The sequence below is a fragment of the Rhincodon typus genome, chromosome 5, assembly GCF_021869965.1.
Source record: "Rhincodon typus isolate 14 chromosome 5, sRhiTyp1.1, whole genome shotgun sequence".
In the NCBI taxonomy this organism is placed as follows: Eukaryota; Metazoa; Chordata; class Chondrichthyes; order Orectolobiformes; family Rhincodontidae; genus Rhincodon; species Rhincodon typus.
The window spans coordinates 42,859,959-42,875,249 of NC_063336.1; the positions used below are offsets into that span (position 1 = coordinate 42,859,959).

The 15,291-nt window shown below is 40.7% G+C and overlaps 1 protein-coding gene across 2 annotated transcripts in view; it reads right to left on the reverse strand.

The window, feature by feature from the left end:
• LOC109913545 (clathrin coat assembly protein AP180-like) overlaps positions 1-15,291 on the reverse strand; it is a 211,297-nt gene that overhangs the window by 139,474 nt on the left and 56,532 nt on the right. For both annotated transcript variants that reach the window (XM_048596769.1, XM_048596770.1), the window contains exon 3: positions 10,887-11,029. In XM_048596769.1, the coding sequence (XP_048452726.1) occupies positions 10,887-11,029 (143 nt within the window). The remainder of the gene's footprint in view (positions 1-10,886; positions 11,030-15,291) is intronic.

Genomic DNA, 15,291 nt, shown 5'->3' on the forward strand with positions numbered 1-15,291 from the left:
GGGGGGGGGGGGGGGGGGGGGGGGGGGGGGGGGGGGGAGAGGTGGGAACCAGAGCAACAGGCCAGTAAGTGCAGGGACTGGGAACAAAAGAGAGACTGAGATATGCATAGTGCAGATTAAGAGCAGGCAGAGGGAGATTTCGGGGCTCGGAGGCTTTGGAGGTCTGGAGGGCATTTACTTCAATGCATGAAGCATAACAGGTAAGGCATATGAACTAAGAGCACGGATTACTGCAGGAATTATGATGTTATTGCCATTACGGAGACATGCTTAAAAGGAGCAACAGGACTGGAAGCTTAACATTCCAGGAGATCACTGTTTTAGACGGGACCGAAAAGGGAAACAAAGAGGGTGGGGGAGTCACATAGCTGTGCTGTGATCCCTAATCAGCAATGTTGAGGGAGGACATATCGGAGGGATCAAGCAGTGAGGCATTATGGGAGGAGCTCAGGAATAGTGAAATCACAATGTTGGCAATTTTCAATGGACCTCGCAACAGCCCACGGGAGACAGAGAAGCAGATATATCATAGAATTGTATCATATAAAATTTTTTGTAGACATTTACTGGAAAAGGTGTGAAAAAAGCTGGGTAGTTGTGGTGGGTCACTTCAGCTTTCCTTGTATTGACTGGGACTCCTTTACAGCCAGGGGCTCGGATGGAGAACAATTTGCTAGATGTGTCCAGGAGGGCTTTCTAAGACAGTATGTCGACAAGACAACCAGAGAGGCCATATTAGATGTGGTACTAGGGAATGAGTCAGGACAGGTGACCGATTTTTCAGTAGGAGAGCACTTTGGGCTTCGTGATCCTAGCTCCACAAGATTGAGAGTAGTCACAGACGAGGACAAGGACAAGGACAAGGACAAGAGTGGCCCTTGGGTGAGGGTGCTTAATTGGGCAAAGGCCAATTACATCCAAATTAGACAGGAACTGGGGAATGTGGATTGGGAGCAGTTATTTGGGGGCAAATCTCCATCTGGCACATGGGAGGCTTTTCAGGACCAGTTGATTGAAGTTCAGGACATGCATGTCCCCACTAAATTGAATGACAGGAATGGCAGGATTCAGGAAACATGGATGACAAGGGAATTTGTAAGCTCAGTCAGTCAAAAGGAAAAAGGAAGCATACAATAAGTCTAGGTAGCTACAAACTGACCAAGCCCTTGAGGAACATAGAGAAAGTAGGAGGAACATCAATGTGGAATTAGGAAGGCTAAAAAGGGGCCATGAAATGTCTTTAGCAAACAGGGTCAAGGAGAATCCCAAGGCTTTATATGCATATATTAGGAGGGTGCAAGGGAAAGAGTAGCCCCACTGATGGGCAAAGGAGGGAAGTTACACGTTCAGCCACTGGAAGTGGGAGATATATTTAATGAGTACGTTGTGTCTGTATTAATTATGGAGAAGAACATGACTGATGGTGAGGTCAGGGATGTGTGCGAATACTCTAGAGAATGTCAATATATGGAAGGAGGAAGTTTTTGGTATCCGAAATTGCACTAAAGTAGGCAAGTCCCCAGGGCCAGCTGAGATCTGTACCAGATTTCTTCAAGAGGCAAGGGAGGAAACAGCTGAGGCATTAGCAGATATAATCACATCATCTTTGCCCACAGGTCAAGTTCCAGAGGACTGGAGATAAGCCAATGTTGTTCTCTTGTTTAAGGAAGCAAGGATAATCCAGACAATTATAGGCTGGTGAATCTGACATCTGTGGTGGAGACACTCTGAGGGAAGATACTGAGGGACAAGATATGTACACATTTGGAAGAAGACGGACAAGTTAGAAACAGACAACTTTATAAGAACATAAGAACTAGGAGCAGGAGTAGGCCGTCTGGCCCTTCGAGCCTGCTCCGCCATTCAATAAGATCATGGCTGATCCTTTCGTGGACTCAGATCCACTTACCCGCGTTCTCACCGTAGCCCTTAATTCCTTTATTGTTCAAAAAAAATCTACTTTTTTTAAAAAACATTTACAGAAGTAGCATCAACTACTTCACTGGGCAAGGAATTCCATAGATTAACAACCCGCTGGGTGAAGAAATTCCTTCTCGGTTCAGTCCTAAATCTGCTCCCTCTAATCTTGAGGCTATGCCCTCTTGTCCTAGCTTCACCTGCCAGTGGAAACATCCTCTCTACTTCTATCTTATCTATTCCCTTCATAATTTTATATGTTTCTATAAGATCCCCCCTCAATCTTCTGAATTCCAATTAATATAATCCCAATCTACTCAGTCTCTCCTCATAAGCCAACCCCCTCAACTCCGGAATCAACCTAGTGAACCTCCTTTGCACCCAGGTGCCAGTACATCCTTTCTCAAGTAAGGAGACCAAAACTGCGCACAGTACTCCAGGTGTGGCCTCACCAGCACTTTGTAGTGCTGCAACATAACTTCTCTGCTTTTTATTTCAATCCCTTTAGCAATGAAGGGCAAAATTCCATTTGCCTTCCTAATTACTTGTTGTACCTGCAGACCTACCTTCTGTGATTCATGCACAAGGACACCCAGGTCCCTCTGCATAGCAGCATGCTGCAACTTTTTACCATTCAAGTAATAATCCTTTTTACCATTACTCCTACCAAAATGTATGACTTCACATTTATTTACATTGTATTCCATCTGCCAGATCTTTGCCCACCCACTCAATGTATCTATGTTCCCCTGCACACTTTGCTCTGCCACTCATCTTAGTGTCATCTGCAAACTTTGACACCCTACACGTGGTCCAACTCCAAATCATCTATATAAATTGTAAATAATTGCGGTCCCAACACCGATTCCTGAGGCACACCACTAGTCACTGACTGCCAGCTAGAATAGCACTCATTTATCCCCACTCTTTGCTTCTTGTTAGTCAACCAATCCTCTATCCATGCTAATGCTTTACCCTGAACGCCATGCATCCTTATCTTATGCAGTAGCCTCTTGTGCGGCACCTTGTCAAAGGCCTTTTGGAAGTCTAGGTACACCACATCCACTGGGTCCCCATTGTCCACCTCGCTCGTAATGCCTTCATAGAATTCCAAAAGATTTGTCAAGCATGACCTGCCCTTCATGAACCCATGCTGCGTCTGCCCAATGGGACAATTTCTATCAAGATGCCTTGCTGTTTCTTCCTTGATAATAGACTCAAGCATCTTCCCCACTACAGAGGTTAAGCTAACCGGTCTATAATTCCCCATCTTTTGTCTACTTCCCTTTTTAAACAGTGGCATCACATTTGCCGTTTTCTAATCTGCTGGGACTGCCCCAGAGTCCAGCAAATTTTGGAAAATTACCGCCAGTGTACCTGCTATTTCTCCCGCCATCTCTTTTAGTACCCTGGAATGCATTCCATCAGGGCCAGGAGACTTATCAATCCTTAGTTCCATTAGCTTGCCCAACACTACCTCTTCCGTAATTATGATTGTTTCCAGGTCCTCACCTACCTTCGTCTCTTTGTCAATTACTAGCATGTTATCAGTGTCCTCCACTGTGAAGACCAATACAAAATACCTGTTCAATGCCTCGGCCATTTCATCATATCCCATAACTAAATTCCCCTTCTCATGCTCTAAAGGGCCAACGTTTACTTTAGCCACTCTTTTTCATTTTATATGTTTATAGAAACTTTTCCTATCTGTCTTTATATTCTGAGCTAGTTTTTTCTCATGTTCTATCTTACTTTTCCTTATAGCTCTTTTTGTGGCTTTCTGTTGACCTTTAAAGTTTTCCCAATCTTCTAGTTTCATGCTGTTTTTGGCCACTTTGTATGCCTTCTCTTTCAATTTGATAGCCTCCCTTATTTCTGTAGGCACCCATGGCAGATTACCCCTTTTCTTACAGTCCTTCCTTTTCACTGGAATATACTTTTGCTGAGCACTTTGAACGATTGCTTTGAAAGTCCTCCACTGCTCGTCAACTGTCCCACCACAAAATCTTTGTTTCCAGTTTACTTTAGCCAAGTCCTCCCTCATTCTATTGTAGTTCCTTGTTTTGTATGGGGAAGATCATGTCTTACCAACCTGACTGAATATTTTGAAGAGGTGACAAAGATAATTGATGAGGGAAAGGCTGTGAATGTAGGTTATATGACTTTAGTAAGGCAGTTGATAAAGTCCCTCATGGCAGATTGGTGCAAAAACTAAAATCACGTGGGATTTGGTGTGGGCTGGATACAAAACTGGCTTGGTCATAGAAGACAGAAGGTAATGGTGGAAGGGTGGGTTTGGAATGGAGACCAGTAACTAGTGGTGTTCCACAGGGAACAGTGTCAAGTCCTCTGTTGTCTGTATTAAATATAAAAGTGATCTGGAGGAAAAGGTAGGTGGTGATCTGATTAGTAAGTTTGCAGATGACACAAAGATTGGTGGAGTTGCTGATGATGCCAACAATTGTGAAAGGATACAACAGGATATAGTTAGATTGGTGACTTGGGCACAGAAATAGCAGATGGTGTTTAATCCAGACAAATGCCAGGCGATGCATTTTGGAGGATCAAATTTAGGTGTGAATTATACTGCAAATGGAAGAACCCTTAGGAACATTAACATACAGACTGATCTGGATGTGCAGGCCTACCGTTCCCTAAAAGCAGGAATTCAGGTGGCCAAGGTGATTAAGGCAGCATATGGCATGTTTGCCTTCATCACCGGGGCACTGAATACAAGAGTTGGCAAACCATGTTGCATATAAAAAGGTAACCATATGAAACCCATATTAGGCCGCATTGGGAGAATTGTGTACAGTTTTGCTTGTCACACTACCAAAATCAAGTGGAAGCTTTAGTGAGAGTGCAGAGAAGGCTCACCAAGATGTTGACCAGTCTCAAGGGCACTGGCTATGGAGGAAAGGTTTAAAAAGCTGGGAGGAGACCTGATAGAGATCAGAAAAATGATGAGACATAGACAGGCTTGATAGTCAGCGGCTCTCTCCCCGAGATGGGGAAAGTTTAGAGAAAGTTTTTCCACAGAGTGGTAGGAGGTGGTGGTGATGGAAAAGGAGGTGGAAGAAGTAGGCACGTTGGTGACATTTCAGAGGCATCTGGATGTTTATATGAATAGGGAGGGAAGAGAATGATATGGACCAAATAAGGGCAGAAGTTCTGTCTTTTTGTTTAGAAAGGGCACGATTGTCGACACAGGCTTGGAGGGCCAAAAGGGGTTGTTCCTGTACTGTACTCCTCTTTTATTCTTTTTGTTCTTTGTTCGAAATCAACCGTTTTGACAGCCACATTTTCCCATAACAACCTGGTTCATCTTTAGACCATTCATCTCGCATCCAGATGGTGCGTTGTATGTTTGGGACCTGTAGCAATAGTCAACTCCCTTACATTTCCATTTTCCAAGACATTCAGCACTTTCACACCAAAGTGTCTGCCCAGTCTTTTATTTAATGAAATCCATCAAGTCTGACAACTCATGCCCTGATTTGCATTCAAATAGTGTGTTTCAAGTTTCAAACACAGTTCTGCTATGCATCCATTTCCTATTAAGTTACACTAAGCAAAACGATAATGTTTTGTTAATGCACTACTTGCTGCACAGTAGTTTTTATTTGTTCAGGTGGACACTGAACTTCGCATAAGATTATCTTATTTGGAGAGTGCTCCATGTCAAGTTAGTGTGGCGAAGTAGCTAGGCAAGTCATTTGATCATATTTGTGAGAACAACTGCTGCAATTGAAACTGACTTATCCACGTGCATATAGATCCACTACCCCAACGTTCAGGAAAGCGAGGATCATACAAAAGTGAAAAAGACCAGGGCCTGAGGCTAAAGGGACCTGGACTCAAGTTATCTTTTTCAAAGTAACTCCTATTTTCTACCATTTACCACCATTTCCTCCACGAATGAGTGTAGCACCACAGCTGGGCAGAAGCAAGCTGGGTTCAATAGACATGAGACTTGGGCTTTCCACTGCTTTGTGGCACTATTACCAGATGAATGTCAATGAAGGACTGGTTGGACTAATGCAAGTAGACAGATGTGTACACGGGAGGCAGAGATATAAACAATGGATGCAACAGGGAGGTATTGGGGAGGCAAATTGTAACCAAAAGTTTCACAAATCCAGTTAGTTCCTTATAATATTAAAATAAATCGCTTTGTGTATGCTAAGATTTCTAAGGTGCAGATTCTAGGATGTATAAAAGCCATACAAATTGTTGTTTGGTAGTACAGAATTTGGGTAGCACTGAAATGATGACATCTTGACAAAGATTTTGACATCCCTGACTGGTCCAGTTCCCAAAAGCAAATAACTGATCCTCAGGTGATTGCTTCAATTCTTTTACACATGGATGGTTTCTGGTACAGAAGTATTTTAGAAGAACCTAAGCAGAGGAATTTGTGCTACCATTTAATTAGCCACAATGCCCTGTATTCCACTTTGAAGTTATTAGAAAGTATATACTGTGCAAAGTTTGTGTTGCAGTTTTAGTCAGGCACTTTGTGAAGGAACACTCAGTGTTCAATAGGACACAGATTGCATTTGGTTCACCTGGAGACAGTGAATAGGGAGAAACCCATGTTTTAAAGATAGCTAACTGGAGATTATTTGGTGAAAACTGAATTTCAGTTAAGCCCAGCAAAGGTGACAGGGGTTTAAAAGAGAGTAGGTAGCTTGGAGAACTCAATAGGCATGTTAAAGTTAATAGTGTCTGGTCTGTGCACTGAGGGAACAGGATGAGAGCATGCGAGAGGAAGAGTGGGAGACAAAATGCGAGGAGAGCAGCAAGGGAGACAAAAAGAGTGAAAGATCAGCTAGTGGGAAAGAAAGAACAGAATGGGAAAAAAGTTCAGAGAGTAGAAAGACTGTCAAGTCACAGAATGCGAAGTGAAATGCTTCGTTATTCAAAGGATTTCTGGAAAGACTTTATGACGCAGCATGAAAATGAATATGGTGTACAGAGTTTTGATAAGCGATTTGTTTGATCATAGCCATTTCACACACATATTAAAATACAATAAAATTTGCACAGTCCCCACTGAGGGATCTACATGCTGGAGCTCATGCTCGTCTTTGGATATGAATGCAATTTACTTCATTTTAGTATTTCCAATTGGAAAGTCCAAAGAAGAAAACAAAACTGGCCTCAGCAGATCTACCACAATTCTTCCTCCAGGTTTAGTGGAGGATTCAAGACCAAAGTTTAAATACTTAAGTTTCAAAATGTCTTCAAGTTTTGGATTTTGATGTCAATGTTTTACATTGAACTTACAAGTTCTAAAAAACCCTGGCCTTACGGGCTAACTAGTCAGACTGTGCATCAGAGATAGGAAAGAGTTTATTACATGTATTTTTTGCATTCTTGGCAGCCATCTGCACCATTATAAAGTGATGATAATAACAAAGTACACCTGGTCGCCTATTAACACTATCAAATGCATGATTGATCCTTGTCACTGACTTGATTTGACAACCTACTCAATGAGTTAAAAATTAGAGGAACCTTTATGCAACCTAAAAGTAAAACACAATGTACAAGAACAAGACAAAACATCACAACCAACTTGGGCCAATTCAGTCCCTATGTTTTGATGGAAAAGCAATGATGTCCAAACTTGCTTCCTGGTCTACCATAGTCATGTGACTTCACCCATGAGGCATATACATACCAGAGGCTGTGCTCCAGAGCTTGCCAATCTTCTTGCTAAGCAGTTCCAGTATAGCTACAATACTGGAATCCACCCAACAATGTGGAAGAGTGCCCAGGTATATCCCGTATACAAGAAGCAGGACAATCCAACGCGGTCAATTAATCGCCCCAGTCTACTCTCGATCATTGGGAAAGTGATGAAAGGGGTCATCAACAGTGCCATCAACCAACACCTGCACAGCAATAACCTGTGCAGTGACGCCCAGTTTGAGTTAGAGTTCTGCCAGGGCCACTCAGCTCCTTACCTCATTACAGCCTTGGTTCAAACATGGATGAAACAGCTGAATTCAAGGTGAGGTGAGGGGGTGACAGCACAGTGGCTCAGTGGTTAGGATTGCTGTCTCACAGCTCCAAGGATCTGGGTTTGATTCCACCCTTCGGTGGCTGTCTGGGTGCAGTTTGTACATTGTCTGTGTGGTTTTCCTCCCACAGCCCAGAGATGTGCAAGTTAGGTGGATTCGCTATGCTAAATTGCCTATAGTGTCCAGGGATGTGTAAACTAGGTGGATTAACTATGGGAAAAGACGGGATGTTCTTTGGAGGGTCAGTGTGGATTCAATGGGCCAAATGGCTTGCTTCCACACTGTAGGGATTCCGGGATTCTGGGATTCTAAGCCCTTTGTCAAATACATCTTGATGCAGAGTGGGGCATCAAGGAGCCCTAGCAAAACTGGAATCAATGGGAATTGGATGGACAAAAGCCCCAGATAGTTTGATCATCAATAGGATATGGTTTTGGAGCTTCATCATCTCAGGTCCAGGGCAGGAGTTCCTCAGGGTGGTACCCTAGGCCTAACCATCTTCAGCTACTTCAATGACCTTCTCTCTATCATAAAGGTCAGAAGAAGGGATGTTTGTCAATGATTGCACAATGTTCAGCACCATTGAAGCACCTCAGATACTGAAGCAATCTACAGGTACTTCTGCTATAACAAGTGTTTCATTGTCGAACAAGTTGGCTGCAACACGATTGATGAATAGTGGACACTGCTTGGATAATGCTAACTTTCTGCTGTACAAGGTATATAGTGATTTTCTATAGCAAATTCCCTATAATGTGATTTTCTATGGTACGAGGTCACACAAAAACGCAACTATTGAGTTACAGGAGAACTACCTGTACATTCAAGTGCAAGACTTGGATAATATGCAGATTTGGGCTGAAATATGGCAAGTATTAATTGTGCCACACAAATGACAAGTAATTACCACCTCCACTAATATGCAATTTAACTACCACCCATTGACACTGAATGGTGTTACCATCACTGAATCCCTGACCATCAACATCCTGGGGGCTTACTATTGACCGGTAACTCAACTGGACCATCCATATAAATACAGTGGCTACAACAGCAGGTCAGAGGATAGGAGTACAATAGCAAGTAATTCAGGACAAAGCAATCTTTGATTAATAGTAATAATTGATCAGCACCACATCCACAAACATCCACTCCCTCCACCACCAGCACTCAGCAGCATGTACCATTTGCAAGATGTACTGTAAATATTCAAAGATCCTTAGACAGCACCTTCCAAAGTCATGACCACATCCATCTGAAAGGACGAGGGCAGCAGATACATGGTAACACCACCACCTGCAAGCTTGCCTTTAAGCCACTCACCGTCCTTCACTGTCATTGGGTCAAAATCCTCAAATTCCCTCCATAATGGAATCGTGGGTCTACCTACAGCAAATAGACTGCAATGGGTAAAAATGGTAGCTCACCACCACCTTTGAGGGCAATTAGGTATGGGCAATAATTGTTGGCCCAGTCAGTGATACCCACATTCGTGAGTGAACATAAAAACTGATGAGATAACAAAATAGGTGTTAACCTAATCTAAATCGCAAAAAGATCAAGCAGCTACTTGCTAGTCTCCAAGTACTCTGATCATCCAACACCAATCCACCTAATCAACAATGTCATTGTTCTGCTCACATATTCTGCACTGTTGATAATAGCATTAACTTGAACTCTAAATTCGCTTGAATGGTCAACTATAATTCCCTAGTTGATTTCAGGCAAATAGGAATAGGCCTAAACCAGTCAGTTGAGACTATTCCATCATTTAATTATGGAACAGACGGACAGACAGCTACCTCAACTCTGCTTACCGGTCTTTCATCCGTATTCTTCAACGATCAGCAAAAAATCTACTTGACCCAGATTCAACTACCCTTGGGGTGAAAGCCCACATCTAATTTCATCCCTACATGGTCTTGCTCCAATTTCAAAACTGTGTTCTTTTGTTTTGTAATCCTTAACCAGGCAGTTTCTCTCTGTTCAAGTCCATTTATTGCTTTAAAACACAAGTCACACTTCAAACGGTCTAAACTCAAAACGAAAACAAGCCAAGTCTTCGCAGACTGTCCTCTAATTTAGTCTTTATACCATTCTGGTGAAACTGTGCTGCACCCCCTTTTCAAAGCCAACATGAGGTGCCCAGGGATGGTTACAGTACTCATGAGCTATATACAGCTGTAGCACTGCTACCACCCTATTGCATTCTATTTCCCTCAAAAGGAAAGGAAGAGTGACCATGCAACTTGCAGGCCATCTTAATTCATTTGATTTGGAGGGTTGGAATATTTGGGAAAAAAAGATATATACACCATATTATCACAAAACCATCCTTTGTTAGTGGTCATTTTAATGTTCCAGTTTCAAATCAGCGCCTTACCAAATATCCTCTCTCATTTATGGTTTGTCAAAAAAATTGCAAAAAATTAACTGAAACATATGACTGTGTTCATCAAGATTTGTTTGATCAATGAATGCATTAGGCCCTTATTTGTTATAATCTTGAAATTTAAATATTCCTGGCAGTTAGCACAAATTTGAAAATCTGGTGTAATGACTGGGATAATTAATTTGATTATGTTCTTGAATTCCCACCAAGAAAACAAAACTGTGATCTGAAAATCAGGTGCACCATTCTGCATGTCAGAATCCAGGGTGTATTTGCTCTAAAACGTGCTCGACTCGGGGCTTACATTCATGAAATCTACATCACTTCATATGGACTCATTATAGAATGCAAGTTACAGTTTGAAGGCTACTTCATTCATTAACAGAACAAAGTTCTATCAGCATTTTCTTACTAACAATATGAGTTACAATCACAACCAACTTGCCCTCCAACTATTCCAGGCTCCAGTGAGCTGAAATAGTACCATTTACATTACATAGGTGTTCAGACATTCAAAATAATATTTGAAGAATTAATAAAATATGTACCTCATTGCCGTGGACCATCAAATGATGTGTAGTAACTAAAGCCTTAAACACCACCACCCAACTGCTGTTCGTTGCTCTCTCAAAGAGCGTGTCAGCCATTTGAGGTATATTAACATTGGTCTCATTTGTGGCTTGAATAAGATCTGAAAAGACAATAATATTGTGTAATTCAGAATTGATTAAAAAAAAGTGAAAGAACTTCCAGTTTGCTTCTCCATTAACACTGCAAGTAACTTAGTTTAGTTTTTAACAGAACAGAATAAAAGTATGCACTTTGAGGATTTTAGGTGTTAGACAGTTACTGAAAATGCCTAAACATATATAAAAGCAAGATACTACAGACACTAGAAAGTGAAATGAAAACAGGAAATGCTGAAATAATCAAATCACTGCACTGGAACACATTAAAACATGCAAGGGGTTTTTAAGCAAAGAGGCAAGGGCAGGACCAAAATGTGAGATCTGTAATAAAGTGAAAGCTAGGAGTTAGAAAATGACAAGAGGTTTTAAAAGGATACAAGGCAAAGGTGGTGTTACTAGGATAGGTTAAAAAAAAATGGAGGTGTAAGTGGGAAAGTGGAATCATCCAAAACCAAGAAAAAAAAATTGGGAGAATGCGATTTGGAGAAGTCTCCTTATGCCTTGGCACGTTGGGTTTTTGTGCCTCCCCAACCATCTTTCACCCAATTGCAAACTTTTTTGTTCATTGCCACCCTGACCTTTTTTGCCTTTGTACTTGCTCAAAACCTCATGTCTCCTTTTCTAGTTCTGATTGAAGGTTACCAAACTTAAATATTAACTGTTTCCAATTCCACAAACACAGTCTGGCATGTGGAGTATTTGAAGAATTTTGTATTTCATTTTAATAAAATTCCATTGTACTATTTTAAGCAATTTATAAAAAATAATTTTTTAAGTGGAAACTACAGCATTATTCAACACAATCCGTTATTATTCAAATTGTTGACTTCCAAGTAAAGCAAAGTGGTGTTTGGTAAGCACAATAACAGCTGTGCAGATAATAAAGTTTATGAACTTCAGTATTTTTGCAAAAAAGACATTGTCAAAATTTTTCATCTTGCACTTATCAGGACAATTTTTTTTAGTCATTCACGGAAGGAGAGGTGTTGCTGGCTAGGCAGCTTTTATTGCCCATTCCTAATTGCCCAGTTGGCAGTTGAGAGTCAACCACATTACTGTGGGTCTGGAGTCACATGTAGGCCAGACCAGGAAAGGATGACAGTTTCCTTCCCTAAAGGACATTAGTGAACCAGACGGGTTTTTCTGACAATTTACAATGGATTTATGGTCAGTCAGATTCTTAATTGCAGGTATTTATTGAATGCAAATTCCACCATTTGTCGTGGCAGGATTCGTACCCAGAACATTATCTGGGTCTATGGATTAACAATCCAACGATAATACCATTAGGCCATGGCATTTCTTGCAAATTAGGCAGAGGCAAAGTCATGGGAGTTTACAGTGCTGTTTGGTTGGCACTTGGACTCTAACTGGTAAAGGGATCACCATAGCAAATGCATCAACGATGAGCATGTGTAAACGGTCAATCTTTGTTTAAATATTCAATCCAGCTGTGTTGACTGAGTGGCCAAGGCAGTGCCTAGAGAATCACTATCACCTACTTAGTTGAGTTGAAAGAAGCGTAATGTTTGTGCATGTTTGTCAGTAAAGAACAGGGTCCAGTGTAGTAATATGTAGCTTTTAGTATACGCTAGAGAATCACAAAATCCAACAATCCGAAACCGAGTATCACCAAGTTTGTTCACAGGGTCAGGATTATTCACCTGATGTTGTCTAATTGTGGAAACATTGGATCATGTTGAGTGTTTAATAATTTAGGCTGGTTAGATAAAGTCAATACATTAAATTATTCAGAGCAGCGCACAAGCAATTTCTGCTGATGTAGCAGAAATAGTCCAACAAGGAATGCTGGAGTGCCACAATCTCACCTCCATTGACACAGGATGAATAAATGCTTTCTTATAGATCACATTTTGTGCGATTTCTCAAATTTCAACAGCCATTTTATTATTGGTCATCATTGGTCACTTAAACCAAACTTCACCATTAAATTTGCCTAAAGTTTCTTAGATTCAATCTATCTCTAAAAAGGAGTATGAAAATGTTGGAAGTGCGAATTAACTAAAGATGCAGGAAAACGTTCAGTAGGTCCTTCCACAGAGAGAGAAGCAGACGCAACTAATACCTAGAATGGATAGGTTGTCATACAAGGAAAAGTTGGAAAGGGTAGGCTTGTATCTGCTGGAGTTTAGAAGAGCAAGAGGTGGCTTGATTGAAACATATCCAATCCTGAAGGGACTTGACAGGATAGATGTGGAAAGGATGTTTCCACTTATGAGAAAATCTACAACTTCAGGATCACATTTTAAGTTAGGGATCACTTGTTTAAAACCGTGATTAGACAATTTTTTTCTTCTCACAGCGTTCAACTACTTTGGAACTCTCTCCTGAAAAAGATGGTAGAAGTAGAACCTTGGAATATTTTTAAAAGGCTGAGGTAGATAAATTGTTAAGCAAGGGGTTGAAAGCTCAAAGGGTAGGTGGGAACCACACAGTCATGAAGTACAAAAGAAGCCCTTCAATCCATCGAATTTGCACTGACATGTGGATCTGAAGTCACATACCAGATCAGCCATAATGTTACAGAATGCAGAAACAGGCACAAGCAGCTGGATGGTCTACTCGTTCTGCTGACTCATTATGTTTGTAATATTTTCATTCTCATGTCCATTACAAGCTAAAAATTCTTCCTTTAAACATTAACTGTTTGTTTTATTTCAATAACAAGAGAAGTTGATTTTCTAAGTGGCAATACTACATGTTAAGGCAACAAATACCAAATCCCCTGAAACATTGGAAATTGTAACAAAAAAGAAAAAAGGTTGTGTTAATCAAGTAAACCATATCCAACAAACTTCTCAAACTCCTCTGAAAGATCACAGATTACAAACAAAAAAAAGACAACTACAATTTGCAAATATATCAAGTTCCTATATACAATGTCTACCCAGGTCAATTCTTGTTCTCCTATTACTTACAACTCTATCCAATACAAAAACCAGATTTCCACGCCACGACACACCCCAGCCCACCCAGCCCACCCCACATTTTCCTCAATCTTGTTCTGCTCTTATGTGCATTAACACTCGTGTACCACTTTCTCCATCTTTTTCTTTTACTCTTCTTTACCTCTATTTTTCTTCCCCACTCTGCAACAATGGTACTCAGGTTTGACTGGCATTCTTAAACGTGTGTCAAATACACAGGGCAGCTTTGCAATTGCTAAGTATTTGAGCTAACTAATACTGCCAGAGTCTCATTTCTGGATTCTTCTTGCACAGAAGAGGAACATTTATCCCATCAAGTCTTAGCAGACCATAAGCTTAGAAGAAAGAAGTTATGTTAGACCACAGGTTCTAATCCACAAAGCCATTTGGGTATGGACCAAGAATCAAGCTACAAGATTTCAAAAGAAACAGAATATTCTACCACACATTGTTACATTTAAATGCATGAAAGAATCCAAGAATTTAAGTTCTGCAATTAAAAACAGGGTAGCTTGATTACCTGGGAACCCGAAACTTTGTTTATTTTGCAATACATGACAGCAGTACTATTTTGAAAAGAAGCAACTAAATTAAACTCAAAAGCTTACATTCTCACTACAACATAAACAGAATAATTTAAAGAACTACCAAATAAAACAAGACTGGTTAGTTTCTTGGTGTGACAGATTTGTCAAAATGCTAATGTTTAATTGATGGTGATTCATGGCATTAGGAACAGACCACCATTTATGGCCAACAGTTACAGAAACAGCACTCACAGCTTGATGACCCTTTCAACAAGTACACAAGTCTATAATTCAAAGTTAGAATTAAGTGCTCCTGAAATATATCACTTCTTAAATATAGATCAAGTTATAATTTTCTGCAACTGAAAATTCTTCCATCTAGCACAATTTGAAATATACATAAACTCTTCAGGTAGAACCCAACCAAATTTCATTAATTAACAGTCAGCAGTACACAAGTATCCAGGTCGTTTCTCAAATAATTCCAGTAGCATTATGCTCCAAATAAACACAATTTTACTTTTTTTTTGTCTCCTTCAAATAGCAAACAGCATTTGGAGAGTACACCTATGCACTTACAAATTCCACACTCTACAGACCTTGCATTTCCCATCTTCTCCACGCTCCCCCAGCAGACAATTAGCTGTAAACCTGCCTCTACACCACCAGTACCACTCTCCTGTAGTTCATTATTATATGCACAAAAGCAGCAACCCTATAATTTTATCATCCTACAAGAGAAGCAGAACTGAAACTGGTTTTTGGTGCATGAGGAACAGACTTCCTACC